Source organism: Bos indicus x Bos taurus, chromosome 26 (genome assembly GCF_003369695.1).
Source record: "Bos indicus x Bos taurus breed Angus x Brahman F1 hybrid chromosome 26, Bos_hybrid_MaternalHap_v2.0, whole genome shotgun sequence".
Classification (NCBI taxonomy): Eukaryota; Metazoa; Chordata; class Mammalia; order Artiodactyla; family Bovidae; genus Bos; species Bos indicus x Bos taurus.
The window spans coordinates 10,235,652-10,253,287 of record NC_040101.1 but is presented as its reverse complement, the minus strand read 5'-3'; the positions used below and the strand labels follow the sequence as shown (position 1 = coordinate 10,253,287).

Genomic DNA, 17,636 nt, shown 5'->3' with positions numbered 1-17,636 from the left:
ATCACCATCTCCCCGAGCTTGCTCAAACTCTTGTCCATTGAATTGGTGATGCCATCCAACCATCTCATCCTCTGTCATCCCCTTTTCCTCCTGCCTTCAATCTTTCCCAGCATCAGGGTCTTTCCCAATGAGTCAGCTCTTGGCATCAGGTTGCCAAAATACTGGCGTTTCAGCATCAGCCCTTCCAATGAATATTCAGAGTTGATTTCCTTTAGGGTTGACTGGTTTGATCTCCTTGCAGTCCAAGGGACTCTCAAAAGTCTTCTCCAACACCACAGCTTGAATGCATCAATTTTTCAGCCTCAGCCTTTTTTTAAACATATGTATTTTAAAAACTTAAATATACAAAAGGAAGTTTTCAACAGCTACACCATTAAAATAAAGTTCTTCTATAACAGTACTGTCTTTGACCTACACAAAAAGTATATTATCTTAAAATTTTAAGCAAGCAATTACTACCTTTCCACCCAATAAGAGTTTGGATAAGTTAAAACATCATAATTACCTTGTCAGCTTACTACATCACAACTCTCTAGAAATAATATAAATAAGATTGAAGTTGAAATACACAACTTTCTAGTGTAGGAAAGTATAATTTTGAAAAGTTACTATTATGCAGAGCCTGAAACTATGGTGTCTCTATGGTTTTGAGCCTAAAAGTGTGGAGCACTGAGTATGTATGGAAGCTACTGGTCTACAAGCTATCTACAGGCTTCTGGTGATGTAGCAGCTAAGTGCTACAATGTGGTACGTAGCACAAACTCCAGCAACTTGACTCTTCAGTATCTTTACGAGCTCATAGGTCTAAAGATACTTAATGCGTTTCAGTTCACTACAGTTATCCTTTTTGATGCTCAAATTGTTCATATTTTGGCCAGTGGGAGTCAATTTAACTTGGTTCCAGAATTTCCAACACAACTGTAATAGTTTATGACAGTTTCCATCCTTGCTAACTTCATTTTATCTTCATGTAGACTGTTTATTAAAGGAACTTTAACTATCCTCAATCTTCACTATGTGTTTCTGAGCAATGGATTTGGAAATCTATCATTACATAAATTAAGCCTTCATCCAGTTACCCAACTTTAGTCTTGGGAAATAGTACAATCTATGAGAATCTGAGTCTCCTTCTTGTAACAACAGCATGAAGAATTTACCAGATGACTACAAAGGATCACACAAGACAGAATGAAATGTAAGCTTTCCAAAGCACTTTAAGCAAATATCTAGCCTTAACTGAAGGGTGTATAAAAATATCAAAAAACCAGAATTAATCAAATGTATTGGGAGCAATAAAGAAAATTCATATTTTCAGATAGAATTCAAATAAAGAACTAAATAAATGTTCAATTTTTTTCTTTCAATAAGCCGAAGTCACCTATTTTTAGTAAAAAGTATGTCTCTAATTAAATAAATAACTTTAATATTATTAAGGAGTGGTGATTATGCCCATTTTGCAGATAAAAGACACTGAGGCTTAGAAAGTCTGTACATATAATAAGGCATGAAACCAAGATTTAAACTCAGCTTTTCCATCTTCGGGAGCTTGATCTTAACTCTGCTTTCTTCTGATGAAATGGTAATGTTTAAATTCAGTAAGAAAATATATTTGTAGTCCAACTTTCAACAACATTTCATTAAAGGAATGCATACATAATTAAATTTTAAATATCTGCAGACAATTGGGGTTATGAAACATGTTTTTACAGTCCTAATGTTCAGATGAAACTGTGAAAAAGAAAAAATTCTACCACAGGGTAAAAGGTTGGGGGAACAATTATTCACAGTCTCAAAGGATGACCCCACAGATTACTAACTAATTACAAAGGGAAAAACACCAGCTCTACAGTGGAGCAACCTGGTAGAGTCCACCTGAACCATCACCCATAATGGAACAAACTGACTTCAGGGGACTCTGGACGTGATATCCTGAGACTGCCCAGCATCACCTGGGTACTATTCTGACCAAAAATGCCTGACAAACTATACTCATTTAAACTTTAAATAATTTTTAAATTGTCCTAAATTTAAAAAAAAAGAAAGGAAAAGTAAAGGTAATCAAACCATCACCATTATGTTTAGTCTGTAAACCACTATGAAGTAAGTCATGGTTTATTACCTCCTAGAGTTATATATGTTTCAATTTATGTAGATAAAAATTCATTTTAAAATTGGTATCCCAAGTCAGTAGGTGTATTCTAGAGACACAGGGCCATTTAATCACTGAACTTCACACAGCGAGTTGTTCTGATAGTTGGGTTTCCTCATTGGAGAAGAATGGCTCTAATGTGCTGTATGATGAAGATGATGATGGTGATGCCACCTTAGAGGAACAGAGGCTGTTTCTGCAGGGAGTGAGCTGAAGGTTAATGGCATCTGCAGAGTAGAAGTCAGCAAACTACAGCGATGGGCCGGATCTGGTCTGCTGCTTTTCCACAACCAGCCCACGATCTAAGAATGGTTTTCACATTTTCTAATGGTTTCAAATAAATCAAAAGAAGAGTAATAGCTTATGACATGTGAAAATTATATGACATTTAAATCTCAGAGTCCATAACTAAAGTTTCACTGGAGCCCAGCCATGCCCATCTGTTGAAATATCTTCCACGGCTGCTTTCACTACGACGGCAGACCACATGGCCTGTAAACCTACAAGATTTACAGCTTAGTCCTGTACAGAATGACTGCCAGGGAGAGAAATTTCAATTTCCAGTAGACAATAAGGATCATGGGTGTGTTTACCTTGTGATTTCCATAGGGGCTCCACACTTTGGTTCATTTTTCAATATGTATAATATGCTACTGAGGCATAAAAACGTTTCTTTCAAAAAAAAAAAGTCCTATTATTATGAATTGAAGGATGTTAAGAAAGATGTAAGACATTTATGTTTCAAAAACTGAACATGTAGAACACTGGTTTTTGAAAAGCCATCATCAGAACCAGAGTTTGATTTGTGACAAAGAGTCCAGATTATGGCTGGCCAGAGATGGAACCTACAGAGATGAACCTGAGCAAGTCATTCAGAGAAGGTTCCAGAGAACTAAAAAGAGCAAGGAGGCAGGTAACCGTAGAACCTGCCTTCAGTAACAGACACCAACATAGATTAAGGTTCAAGAGCAAAATTCCAGGGTCTAGGAGGACTGAAAGAGTGAGGCAAATTTAATAAGGCTTTGATGTAAGACTTGAGTGGCAACTATGGAGAGGTAAGCACAAAACCACACTAAGTGACTCTCAAATTCTAATACACCAAGACTGAAGGCTTGTATGTAGCTATATAGCAATATTTATTTGTTAGATCTACTTAGTCACAACTTGAGTATCTTCCAGCAAAGATATATTTATACAGATAAAAAAGTCTATAAATATTATAGAATCAGATCAGATCAGTCGCTCAGTCGTGTCCGACTCTTTGCGACCCCATGAATCGCAGCACGCCAGGCCTCCCTGTCCATCACCAACTCCTGGAGTTCACTCAGACTCACGTCCATCGAGTCAGTGATGCCATCCAGCCATCTCATCCTCTGTCGTCCCCTTCTCCTCCTGCCCCCAATCCCTCCCAGCATCAGTCTTTTCTAATGAGTCAACTCTTCGCATGAGGTGGCCAAAGTACTGGAGTTTCAGCTTCAGCATCATTCCTTCCAAAGAAATCCCAGGGCTGATCTCCTTCAGAATGGACTGGTTGGATCTCCTTGCAGTCCAAGGGACTCTCAAGAGTCTTCTCCAACACCATAGTTCAAAAGCATCAATTCTTTGGCGCTCAGCCTTCTTCACAGTCCAACTCTCACATCCATACATGACCACAGGAAAAACCACAGCCTTGACTAGACGAACCTTTGTTGGCAAAGTAATGTCTCTGCTTTTGAATATGCTATCTAGGTTGGTCATAACTTTCCTTCCAAGGAGTAAGCGTCTTTTAATTTCATGGCTGCAGTCACCATCTGTAGTGATTTTGGAGCCCCCAAAAATAAAGTCTGACGCTGTTTCCACTGTTTGCCCATCTATTTCCCATGAAGTGGTGGGACCGGATGCCATGATCTTCGTTTTCTGAATGTTGAGTTTTCTGAATATTATAGAATACTTTATAGCAAAAGGGATCTTATCCAAAGTGAACAGGATTAGTAGTGGTGCATCAATTAAAAATGCCCATTACAGTATATATGTGTACAAACATACATACCTTTAACAGCTAAAATAAGTAACTGTACATTCATTAGCCATTCTCAGATTTAGGACCAAGCCTCTTCTCTGAGGATGCATCACTGGGACTTTCGGTTACTAGTCTTTAAAGTGCACTGAGCACCTATTCTTAGGAAAGTGCAGAATCTTTCCAGATTATTACGGGCTTTTTTTTTTTTTTTAACCCTAAGTGCTTTTATTTATCTCATCCACAACAAATGCAGCAGCAATTTTTTATGACTCAGCTTTGAGTCTATCTACATCATTCAAATTAAGCTTAATGCAAATAACTAAAGCATCTTTCACCAGTTTACTTTGAAATAAACTGTATTATTACCATAACTAGTAAAATAGGCATAAAAAACTGACAAAAACAGATATGCATGCATATATTCATGCATATATTAAATTGAAGCTTACCAGCCATAAGCATTCAGACTGCCATGGCACTGGATGAGTTTTATGGAAGGAATGGAAGGGCATCAACAGATAAACTGAACACAAATGGAACAGATTCAAGGCACTGCACAGAGAGGCACAAAAGATAGTCCCAGCAATTAAACCTGGATACAGTGCTGACCCACCACAGCACAGTTCCAGGATTCTTCTGCTTTGGGAGCTGAAGGTGAAAGTTGAAAAGGTTTATCTACAGAAAGATTAGGTGACCCTACTTAGGTGTTAAAAGAAAAAAGTGGAATAAAGTCAGGACAGAGCCACTGTTGCACTGTATATGGCCTAAAAAAATAAAGCTAAAGAAGGGGGAAAAACAAAAAAGAACAAAAATGGCAAAACACAACTATCTATCTTTATATTGTTTGAGGTATCCCTCATTTTTTCCTGTTAAACTGTCCTCTTAAGAGAAATAAAATTACAAAGAGAACTTTTATTTCCCTTATCACAAAGGGGACTGACATCACCGAGTTATTCCACTTTCCTTATAATCCTCTTGAGAACTCACAAACTAAGGCTGGGAAGTACTAAAAGAACAGAAGCAACCTTTTAGTACTTCAGCTTAAAATTAAAACCGCCACCAGAGAACAGTACTGCTGACTCCTAAAAGGCAGGATACATCTATCAGTACCTAAATAAATCCAAAACACTGTACAAACAGAAATAAACTTATATTTCATCAGTTTATAAGAACTAAAGGCAGTCAAGAGAGTTGTTAGTGTAACATTTTAGGCGATAAAGAAAAAAGGAAAATCAACTGGGTTATTTTTCCTAAAACAAGATGTTTCCTGTTATATTCCTGCATGTGTTTCCTGGTCTAATTTTCAGTAGCTTCTAGTATATGATGTCCCTCTACTCATCCTTCCCTAACGGCTCAGACAGTATAGAATCTGCCTGCAATGCAGGAGACCCAGGTTCAATCCCCGGGCTGGGAAGATCCCCTGGAGAAGGGAATGGCTACCCACTCCAGTATTCTTGCCTGGAGAATTCCATGGACAGAGGATTCTGGTGGGATACAGTCCATGGGGTCGCAAAGAGTTGGGTGGCAAAGAGTTGGGTGGCAAAGAGTCGGACACAACTGAGCAACTTTCACTTCATTTCATGTCACTTCACTACTCTTCCTGGAAGAAAATGTCCCAAATGAAGAGACACACGAAATGGGTGAATTCCTTATGTACAGCATGAATGGTCAAAAGAACAAATTTTGTGACAATGTCTCAAAAAGAAATATACAAAAAGATGTTGAGTTATTTATAACAAAGAATTAAAAGAACTTAACATACAGTAAGAGCTCGAAAAATTATGGCACATTATTAGAACATTTAAAGCCACTTAAAATCCAAGGGATATGAAACACTTAAGAACAATAGGAAAATACTCATGAACAAGTATAAGAAGGTAGAAAAGAGTACTGCATACATCATAACAACTGTGAGGAAGAAAGAAATGCATGTATATTTACAAAATACAGCAAAATGTCAACAGTGATTAGTCCTGGGTGACAGAGTTGTAGGCAATTTTTATTTTTAATATTCCCCTTATTTATTTCCTCTTCTACAAGAACTATGATTTTAAAAATGGAAAAAAAAAAAAAAAGGAATAGAATAGGGAAAGGGCAGAACAGAAAGAAGAAAATAGTCATCTCAAAGCAAGGTAATTCTGCAACTGCACAAATTATTCCACCCAATCAATTCTAATAATCCTCACACCACAAGTGATACAAATCCAAACAGCTCTGGAGGCTTCAGTTGCCTTTCAGAAATGTTTATACCTTTTACTTGTAAAGACTCAGCATGTCTGATCTTTAAGCAAGTCTACAGTATTAAATAAAACACAATAGCTCCTCCACGCCTTGGAGCTGGTAACCTAGAATATCATTTTCCCTTTCAAGTGGGAAACAGAAAACACATATACCCACACACACAGAAGGTACCTCTGACTCAGTGTCAAGACACATACCCCAAAAGTAACAACCAAGTGTGCACACACACATTTATAATGTCAACAACATCATTATCCATTGTAAGATACACATCCAGGTTTTTCTAAGGTGAAAAAGAGAAAAGAAAATGCATGTTTTAGAATAGATGAAATCTGTACTTTAACGGCCTATGAGACCAGGAGCGCTTTTAAAACCTACATGAAAGTCTTCACACTGGAAACATCCTCCAAGAGAAGCAATACAACACAGCTTTAGCCTCAATCTAGCTGAAGGCAAATCCTCTAACAGTAACTAGTTGTAGGTTAGTTACAGTCTTATCCATAAATGGGGAAAAAAATAACACCCATGTCTAGAATTGTATTATCTGAGCTAATAATTACAGAACACTTATTTATAAAATGTACCTGGCATAAATAAGCAAAGTAAAGAATCACACAGCATAACCAATTTACTTTGAAACAGCTTTAAAAAATGTGTGTACATGTATAAACACACACACGTATCTATGTATGTACAAGGGTGTAGGGGAGACAAGGAGGTAAATGTGAGTGAAGGGTATATACTTTCTCTTTGCATCATTCTTATTCTTACAACTTTTCTGAAAGCTCAAAAATATTTCCCCAAAATGGTTAAATAAATAAAAAGAAAGTCTACCACTGGACCAATAACTATAATACAATAACAGAACTGAGCCCTCTGCTTTTAACGTCTCACTTAGAATACTAATTGAGGGCCTCAGGCCATGTCTGGAAATGGCAGGGTTTCCAAAGCAGAGCCCTGGGTTAACAAAACTATCACTCCCCATGCTCAGAACACAAGTAGAACTGTTTGCCAGACTCTCATCTAAGATTCACTCACCAATCCTACTAAGCTGACTCCAACAAAGAATTTAGCAAAGCCTCCGGGAATTAGTTTATTAGGTTTAATCTGAACGAAAGCAATAAGAATACTTATCTCTCTAGATTCTTCTAAGATTCAGTATCCAAAAGTAAGAGAATATTTTTACCATTTTCATGATGTTTTCCTTACGAGCCAGGAGCAATGCAACTACAAGGTGCTCTACTGGAATATGAGACCTTAAACATGGACAGGACAGAAATTTCCCCTCTAGGAGCCTTACTCTAAATTCTTACTAGGATAGGTGACTAAAGTCTGTAACTCCATGATAAAACCAGAGGCACACAAACAAACAGTCCTAGGGCACTCTGATTTTTCCTCGGTTCATCGAAAACTGATGGAAAGAGAATTAAAAAGTAAACAAACAAAAAAATCCCCCAAAAACCATAAATGATAACAAGAGGGAAGAAACAAACTTTTTAAAGTTGCCTTTTTTTAAACAGGGACCATTTTTAAAGTCTTTACTGAACTTGTTATAAGATTGCCTCTGTTGTTTATGTTCTACTTTTTTAGCCACAAGGCATGTGGGATCTTAGCTCCCATCAGGGACTGAACCCACACCCCCTACTTTTGAAGGCGAAGTCTTACCCATTGAACTGCCAGGGAAGTTGCAGAAATGGATCTTATTAAAAAAAAAAATTCTTATTTTCCTAAGTCTGCTTCTGAGTATTTATCATTTCTGACCCATCAAGGTGGCCGAGTAGCACTCAAAACTTTTCTCACCTTGAAATTCAAAGAAACACAGCTAGTTAGTTTAAATGAGTTATACATTTCTGATTTTTACTGCTTGAACTATTTGTCCTGTAATAGAATTATTAATGAAAAGAATTAAAAGCTTTATTGGGGAATTAGTGAAAAAAGAAAACACACATTTTCTGTCTGATACCCCTTCCCTTCAATCCTTTATCATAATTTGGTTTGAAAAACAAGTTCAAAACTTTGTCTAGCCAAATACGTGATAAAAAGCAGCAAAACTCTGTAAAAATTAAACACATGTTAAACTTGGGTAGTTCCAAGTTACAAAAGCAACTATTACATTTCCTAGGAAAAACTATAAACTCATTATCACCACCATCTTGGTCTCGGTTTTCATAGATTTAGGCCAAAGACCTGAGATGACCCTCTCTGTGTCTCTAAGGTATGAAAGCCATGTATCTCTTTCTTGACCACAAAGACGTCTGCCATCACTGTTTCTCAGAATTCTCAGGGAAGAAAATTCTCAACCCCAGCAATCTGTTTCAATACGTTAAAACTTCAGATAACATAATATTCTCTTCCATCTGTTCACATTAATTTTTGAGTCAATGTTTTCTGTGTAGCATTTATCTCACTAAATAACAACATCAAGCCCAGACACAAACATGGTTAATCAACCACTCTTTGAACCCTCCATCACATCCCTAAGGACAAGGTCTTGGAAACAGAAGATAAAATGTTTCACTGGCTGGAAAGAGTAAAAACTCCTTATGGAATTTTATTGAGTGTTGTTTATACAGAATACTTGACCAGCTCTTTCTCCCCTTATTCTCCATCTCAACCTTGGATGAGTGAGTGGTTCACTTACATGAACATGCCTACAAAGGTACTGCTCATTATTAACAATGGGGATACCTAGGGAACCGGCACAACTGTTGCCTTTTCTAACACATCCATGCTGTTGACAGACAAGCTTATTCGTTTGGTTCTTTAGGTTAAAGAAACAAAGGAATTCACTCAAGTGATCCACTAAGTGGCTAGTACTAATGGTAGAGGGGAACAGAGCATTTTAGGGAGTAACATAAGAGAATGAAGGCAGAAATGTTACCCACCTAGGGTCAGGCTCCAGAGAATTCCAGGCTATCCAGGGAGAGAAGGAAACCTAGGCTAGATGAAGGCCTTGTGGATAACAGATTGTAATTCAAGATCTGGCAAGTAGGTCTAACAAGAGGCCATCCACATGCCTTCAGCAGCAGGAGACCCCAATCTGTGTTTTCATCTGCCATTCTCTGTCTCAGCTTCTATTCTCCCCACCACCTCTCTCTTCTCTCATCTTGCTATCTTTTGATTCACAAGCCCCTTTGAAAACCAGATGAAAGAAATCCATGAACTCTATTCTCAAGATAAATGTGCATGTGTAAAAGGTCTGCCTATAATTCAAACTTTACAGACCTGTGCTTACAAAGCCCTAATCTAACTCTGAGCCTTTGTTACTGTTCTCTATGTTACTATTCTCTGTGTCTACTCCCACTAACTACTGATCCTTCCTACTGTCTTAATTCAAACTTCCTTAAAAGAGTAGATCTGAATGGTTTAGTCATCCACTATTCAGCAGGCAAAGCTTTAATATTACAAAATACATCATCTTACATAATATTACTGCTACTTTACCCTAGAGTGACCACCTTTGGGTTAGGCACTCATGCTTAACCCACTGGAGTGGAAATGGCTACCCACTCCAGTAATCTTGCCTGGAGCATCCCCATGGAAAGGAGCCTGGTGGGCTACAGTCCATGGGATCGCCAAGAGTCAGACACGACTGAATGACTAAGCACCCATGCTTAGTTCAATTAACAGAGTTACATGGAGCTAAGCATTGTAACCTAAACTCAAAGACTCCATTTCCTTGGGCAGACACTATAGGAACAGGAATTTCCATCAGAAGAGAGGTATGGGCATGGCAGACATTTGAGTGCAGTGGATTTCTCTGCATAGGACAAACATAATAGAAAAATGGGGGGCAAGGTATGTCTACAGGCAGACGGTGAAGAAACAGGAGAAGAGGGAACCCCTGAAGACCAAGCAAAGAAAGGTGGATCTAAGAGAACTGTGGGAGAGACCATGGATTTCCTAGCAAAACAGTTCTCACAACATAAACCATCCTCAAACAATTCCAAGACAGTGGGGTGACTGCTGGGAAGGTCCTCCAGCAGTGGACACCGGGCTTCCTCTGCCTCTCACCGTTGTCACTGTCACCTCACTGCTGTCTGTCTGAGATAATTACACTCCTCAAGGCTGCTTCCCTTTAGCTACTGCCACTTATTTAGACTAGAAGGCTTCTGAAAGAAAAGGGTCAAGTGTAAAAATCTTACAGTTGCCTTATTTTCTTCAGAAGGAAGATATGAGACCCAGGAGAAGATGTATAAATCTAAGAAGGAAAGAAGACCTGAGCCGTGCTAGGGAGTCCTGGAGGCACGGGGGAACGAAGGCTGAGGACTGGTTTTATTCCCACATCAACACCAAGGCAGCATACTAGGCAAGAAAAACAACAAACACTTCTGTGCATGTGCCTCTCTGTAACAGCTTAGTTCCAACCACACCAGGGTGCAGTCCAGGAGCAAGGGATGCGCCAAACAGCCCTATGCCACTAAAGCTGAAAAGGACTGTAAGTGCCCATCCGAAAACGTATAAGCCAACACTGTGCTCTTTGTACTAAAAAAGATAAACTGAATTTAGCTGCCAGGGACAGCAATTCACTTGGCTATTATGAAGATGCCAAGTTTCTCTCTTTTTCTACAAAGAAAGAAAAACAAAACAATTTATAAACACTTAAGACAGACCTTACCACACACATCAGAACTAAAACAGCAAAGTGATGCATTTTGGAAATTTTAACCTTACTTGTTTCTGTTGCTCCTTTTAAGAGACCTCAAGATTTGCTAGAGATAAATCGCATTGTACAGAAACATTAAATTACCTTTAAGCTGACATAAAGGCCACACATAAGCCCCCAAAGAAAATTTAAGACAGTCCTGGGGTCATCAATAAGCTTATGGCTGCACAGGGTCATGAATTAGACACGAGAAACTTCTCTCTGGTGTGTCATACAGGATAGTTTATTTCAAGACTGTTATGGTGAACCCAAAATTAATCTTTCTGGCAGTTCCTTTTTGACAGCAGTAGTCAAATTACCTGCGGTAACTCAGCAACTGTAAAGCCCTACAGACTTCAATGCCAAGTAGGTAACCCCTGAAAACAGAATTTCTCAAGCCTTAGCACTACTGATATTTTGAGCAGAGAATTCTTTTTTGCTGGAGACTGTACATTGTAGAATGTTTAGAGGCATCCTAGCCTTACAATACACAGTCCACATCAAAAAAGAATTCTCTGGCTCAAAATACCAGTAGCATACATACCTCTCCCCCACTGGCTCAATTGGGACAATCAAAGTTTTCAGAAATGAGATGAGGTGGGGACAGGGGCACAAACCGCCCCTGATAGAGAACCACTATTTTAGGATAAGCGGAAATAGGAACTCAGTCAAAGCTAGGTCATGAAACAAATTAATGTTAATTAAAATAGTATTTAGGTTATATACTTACATAACTATCAAAATCTATAATTATACTTCCTAGAAAAAATTCTTTATACTGTGTTCTGTTATTTGAAGGATTTTACAAATTATTAACTTTATTCAAGTAGATAAATCTCTAAATCAATTTAAAAATAAACTTTTAATTCAAATATAAACCACATATTATACAGCACTATCACTGCAGAATTACAGATGTTTTAAATTATTTGCAATGCTTTGTCAATTTAAAGAAAAAAGCAAATTCAAGAGTACCTTCACTGATCACCTGAAAATTAAAACAAAGTAACTTTCTCATTATTCTAAAAGTAAACATTTTAATAAAATTACATTTCACTAACCTTGCCAAAGTTATAAAAAGATCTATTCTGTAGAAATCCCAAATGGGGCCACTTTATTTGGCGTAGATATGTACTTTCCCTCTAACCTGTAATCAAATTATTCAATATTCTTTTATCTCCATCCAGCCATTTAAAGATACACTGAACATTTACTATTAATCAGGGGTTGCTGCTACAGTAAGTAATAAATGAGCTCAAACTCTATCTTTCAAGAAGCTTAGAGCCAAAAGAGACAAGAAAACAAGCAGTTGTAACACAGTTGTAACACAGAAAGTTAGATGGCATCATCGACTCAATGGACATGTGTCTGAGCAAACTCTGGATAAAGCGAAGGCCACGGAAGCATGGAGGGCTGCAGTCCACGGGGTCACAGAGCTGGACACAACTGAGTGCACGTCAGGTATCAACACGCAGTGCACGTCAGGTATCAACACGCAAGCTGCAATGAAAACACACACTTGTATGTAGGAGAGTCGGGCAGCATTTCAGAGTGGAAACAAACCTAAGATGACTCTTGCAAAGTGAAAAGAAGAGGAGGATGTAACAGTTTTAATACATGGGGGAGGAAAAGGTCTTTTTAGAGCATGTTACTGAAGCCAGAAACCATAGAGAAAAAGGATTATTAAATCAGGCTATATAAAAATTTAAAACTTTTGTATGATCACACATACATATACACATATACATACCATAAACAATAATAAAGGCAAATGATAAAATGGAATGTGACTGCCAAATGATGTTTGGTATTACAACTATTAACAAAGAGCTTTTCATTGTGTTTTAATCATTCGAACTGAATTTGCATACAATGTATCATCCTGTTTCAAGAGATTCTCCACAGCTTTTATTTTCAAAAGTTATTTGGAAGAAATGTACAAGTGGAAGTGATTTATCTGCACATCATTCGTACTTAAGTCAAGTATTCCCTGTAGGACCGACCAATATAATTCTAAGTAAGGATTTTGGTTATTTAATGGAATCAATGCTAAGTGTGAAAAGGTAAAGCTAGGATACTTTACCGTAACACAAATATAGTGATGGAAATAACTGACATGTTTATTAAACTAGTATGTGCTGGACAGTAACCTTAAGAAACTAAAAGTAATTATACAGTTGGAAAAAAAATTCAGTCTTGACCTCTGACCCAACCATACACAAAAATCAATTTCAGACAGATTACTGAATTGTGAAAGGTAAAAGAAGAAAATACAAAAAAAAAAAAAATTTCCATGGCCACAGGGTGGGCAGATTTCCATTGAACAAGACACAAAAGCAATAAGATAAACCAGTTTACATGAAAATTAGAAATTTCTGCTCATCAGAAAAAGAAAAGGTAAGCATTGAGTGGAAGAAGATATCTGTAAAATATTTATGCAACAAAGGATTATACCCAGAATATATAATGTCTACAAGTACTGGAGATCGACATTCCAGGAGATAAATGGGCAAAAGGCACGAACAGATGCTTTACATATGGCCAACAGGAAAATGACAAGATGCTCAGCATCGCCAGGCAACAGCAATGCAAATTAAACCCACAATGCACCATCCTTGCTACACAGCTATCAGAAGGTCTGCTGCTGGTGAGAGTATAAATTAGGATAATCAGTTACAAACATGCTATGCAATATGAACTAAACCTGAATATTCCCACAAGCTCCAATCTAGTCTATATGTGTGAGAAATGCAGACATATGTTAATGAAGGGACATGTAAGAAATGTTCAAAGTTGCAGTTGTATATTAGCCAAAACCTAGAAACAGTCCAACCACAACAGAATGAACATAAAGGCATGAAAAGCAACCACACACTGTACACACGAGAATGTGGGTAAATCTTACAAATGTACTGCTGAGTGAAACAAGCCAATCACAAACTAAAATACACCAAGTGATTCCACTCCTGTCAAGCGTAAAAACAGGCATGATTAGTCTTTTGCAATTGCCTTTGGGGGTGAGATAACAATCAAGGGGGACATGAAAGAGGTTTGTGGGGGACTGGAATGTTCTGTGTCAATCTTGGTGCTGGTTGCACAAGTGTGGTCACCATGTGAACATCTGTCAAGTTGTACGCTTAGGAACAGTACACTTTTCCATATACACATCACACTTAGATGACAAGCTGACTTAGAAAAGAAACAACTACAGACAGGCAATTCATGGAAAGTATAAACTGTACTCTGAGATGGGGCTCAGATTTTCCTGAAGCTCAGTGTCTCTGTGAGAATGGCCTGCAGAGAAAGCCAGCCCTCACTTTAGTTCCTCCACTTCTTGGTTTTAACCATGCAGGTGGGTGCCTGCCTTCCACATGTCATGCGTGTCAGTAAACTCACTGAGCACCTTCTCTTTGCCAATGGATTTGGTAGGCCCTAGGGACAGTGACAGGTAAGACACAGTTTGCTCAAGGAACTGACAAGCAGGGACCACGTGTGATCACTTTCCTCTTGCCCTGGCATCCAGCGTGATGCTTTATACAGAGCTGGCCTTCCATGAACGCTGGCTGAGAGCACGCCTGCAACAGCAGAGCACAAGGGGAGCCACAGATGAAGCACTGAGCCAGGACCAAGGTCAAAGGACTGAGGTGGTTCTCCACGGGTGGAGTGGGCAGGGGCCCAGGTGGGAGACACAGAGAAGGCTTCCCTGAAGAGCAAGTGCCCATGCCGGGTCTGGAAAGGGAGAAGGGATGAGTGAGATCGCTTTCAGATCCAAGAAACGCAGGGTCAGGTGGGAAGGAATGGCAGTTCAAAGGTACCTACAACAGCACGGGGAGTCAGAGAACAGGGCTATCTAAAGGAAGATGGCAAACAAGTAGGTTAGGGCAGAACTTGAGCTTGAGGATATTTTAAAAGCTCCAAAGATGATTCAGGTTTTTCAAAGGTTAGGAATCAGGTTCTGTACCAACCTTTCCATTTCACTGTGGAAACAGACATGAGGAAAAGGATGGGGAAGATCAGGTATTGATCAACAGTGTTCTTATTTCCCAGTTAATGTTTGTCAATGCTTCCACTTTCTAGTGATTTAGTCACTAAGTCGTGTCTGACTCCTGCAACCCCATGGACTGTAGCCCGCCAGGCTCCTCTGTCCATAGGATTTTCCAGGCAAGAATACTGCAGAGGGTTGCCATTTCCTTCTCCAGAGGATCTTTCCAACCCAAAGATCGAACCTAGGTCTCCCGCACTACAGGCAGATTCTTCAACAACTGTGCTACCAGGGAAGCACCAGTTAAAGTTTACTTTTACTTAATATGCAAGCATTTTAGGTTTCTCCAAAATAAAAAGTTATATATACCTCATTGTAAGTCTGATAAACAATGCCATTTATATGAATTTCAATTCTTACAACTCTCCAAGTTGCTAAAATTATAAAATGTGAATTAAAGCAAACTCTGGGCAGGAATCACATTGAGCGTTAATTTTCTCATCTGCAATGAGCAGCTTAGAACACATGACCATGCTTTTGACTCTAATGTGGTGAAATTCCACGTGTGACAACTTTAAAAATAAGAATACATAATGAGCGTGTCATTCTTTTACCTCCTTACTGCCTGGAGGAGCCATCAGAAATCCCTTACTACACCACGTGTGACAACTTTAAAAACAAGAATACATAATGAGCGTGTCATTCTTTTACCTCCTACTGCCTGGAGGAGCCATCAGAAATCCCTTACTACAGTTACTCTGTGGTCATTTTTTCTGACCACGTCTAGTTCACTGGACACTTATTTTAACATCAAGAAAAAAAGATGCTGAATCAAAAATTCGAGTGGTTTGTTCTGTGCTATGGGTAAGTGATGAGATCATCTGTATTTCTTTCAAGCCAGCAGTAGCGAAGTCACTACCACAACCACTCAAATACATCGGCCTGGGTTTCAAGATTGCAGTAAAATAACATTTGCTAATTTGTCTGGTCAGGAAACTTTGAACAGTTTGGGAGCTTGGGGATCTCAGCAGTACAGGATTCTGCAGATGCAGCTCTGTAAACGCCAATTTTTTTTTTTAATTTTAGGTGCTTTTATAACAATAATAACCTTCTTTTAGGCAAACTCCTACAGAATTCCAGAAGTGCAGTTTGACCGCAGTCAAGCCAAGGCACTGAGTTTAGGAATGATTAATCACTGATGAATTAGCCTTTTGTTCCTTTTCTGACACTTCTGAACTCCTTCTGATGTTTCAACTATCTGATGTCTGGCCATGTCATGATACCAAAGCGGACTGCCTGAATCACTGTTTACGTTGGCCTGCACACAAATCTGGATAAAGAGCTCAGTAAAAACACCTCCTTCAGATCACAGAACAGCCTTACGTTTGCAGTCTGAGGGACAACATGGAGAAGAAATTTTGAACAGATATTTGTACATCCACATTCACAGAAGCATTAGTCATAACATCCAAAGGGTGGAAGCACACCAAGTGTCCATCAATGAATGTATGCATATACAAAATGTGGCATATACATACAATGGAATATTATTCAGCCTTAAAAAAGAATGAAATTCCGACACCTGCTACAACATGGATGAACCTTAAGCACATGCTAAGTGAAATAAGCCAGTCACAAAAAGATAGACAATGTATGATTCCACTTATATGAAGTACCTGCTGCTGCTGCTAAGTCGCTTCAGTAGTGTCCGACTCTGTGCGACCCCAGAGACGGCAGCCCACCAGGCTCCCCCGTCCCTGGGATTCTCCAGGCAAGAACACTGGAGTGGGTTGCCATTTCCTTCTCCAATGCAGGAAAGAGAAAAGTGAAAGTGAAGTCGCTCAGTTGTGTCCGACTCTTAGCAATCCCATGGACTGCAGCCTACTCTGCCCATGAGAAGTCAAATTCAGAACAATGGTGGTTACAGGGTCTGGGGGAGAGAGGAATGCTGAGCTATTAGTAATAATGCAGCTAGGGGAATGGGGAGCTATTGCTTAATGGAATCAGAGTCTCAGTTCTGCAAGGTAAAAGGAGTTCTAGAGATGGATGCTGGTGATGGCTATACAACAGCACGAATATACTTAATACTTCTGAACTGAGCACTTAAAATAAGATAAATTTTGTTATGTACATTTTATCACAATTAAAAATTGTATTAAAAAAAAAAAGATACAGCAGAGTATATCACCTCTTCTGATTCTAGACACCACTGATGGCTAATGATGTCGGAAGGCCAGCAACCACCCTTGAACTGAGAGAGGAGCAGACAAAGAAGACAAGCATTCTCTGAGGACAGAAGCCAGAAAACCATCCCATCCACCCCCACTCTGCAGGACAGTTCCTCCAAGGAGAAACTCTCCTAAGCTGAAGATATAACTTCCATTCATTTCAGCCAGGTCCTGAGTCTCCAGTTCAGAACTGATTTATGCCAAAACAGTAGCAACTCCCATTAAACCAGTCACAATTATGGTAACAGTTAAAGTGAGCAATGACAACACAACAAATCAAGACAATTTTCTTTTCTATTTTCCAGCCCTCATTAAATTCCTCTGTGACTATTCTGTGCCTTCTTCTAAGACTATGGCCATAGACAAAACCTATATGACCTATATGACCAGGT

The 17,636-nt window shown here is 38.9% G+C and overlaps 1 protein-coding gene across 10 annotated transcripts in view; it reads right to left on the bottom strand.

The window, feature by feature from the left end:
• Positions 1 to 17,636, bottom strand: part of ATE1 (arginyltransferase 1) — a 149,901-nt gene that overhangs the window by 44,603 nt on the left and 87,662 nt on the right. The window contains exon 11 of one of the 10 annotated variants that reach the window (XM_027529017.1): positions 11,878 to 12,534. The exons of the other annotated variants lie outside the window; for them this stretch is intronic. Within the exon in view, the coding sequence (XP_027384818.1) occupies positions 12,523 to 12,534 (12 nt within the window). The 3' untranslated portion in view covers positions 11,878 to 12,522. Of the gene's footprint in view, positions 1 to 11,877; positions 12,535 to 17,636 lie in introns of those variants that run through there. 10 annotated transcript variants of the gene reach the window in all.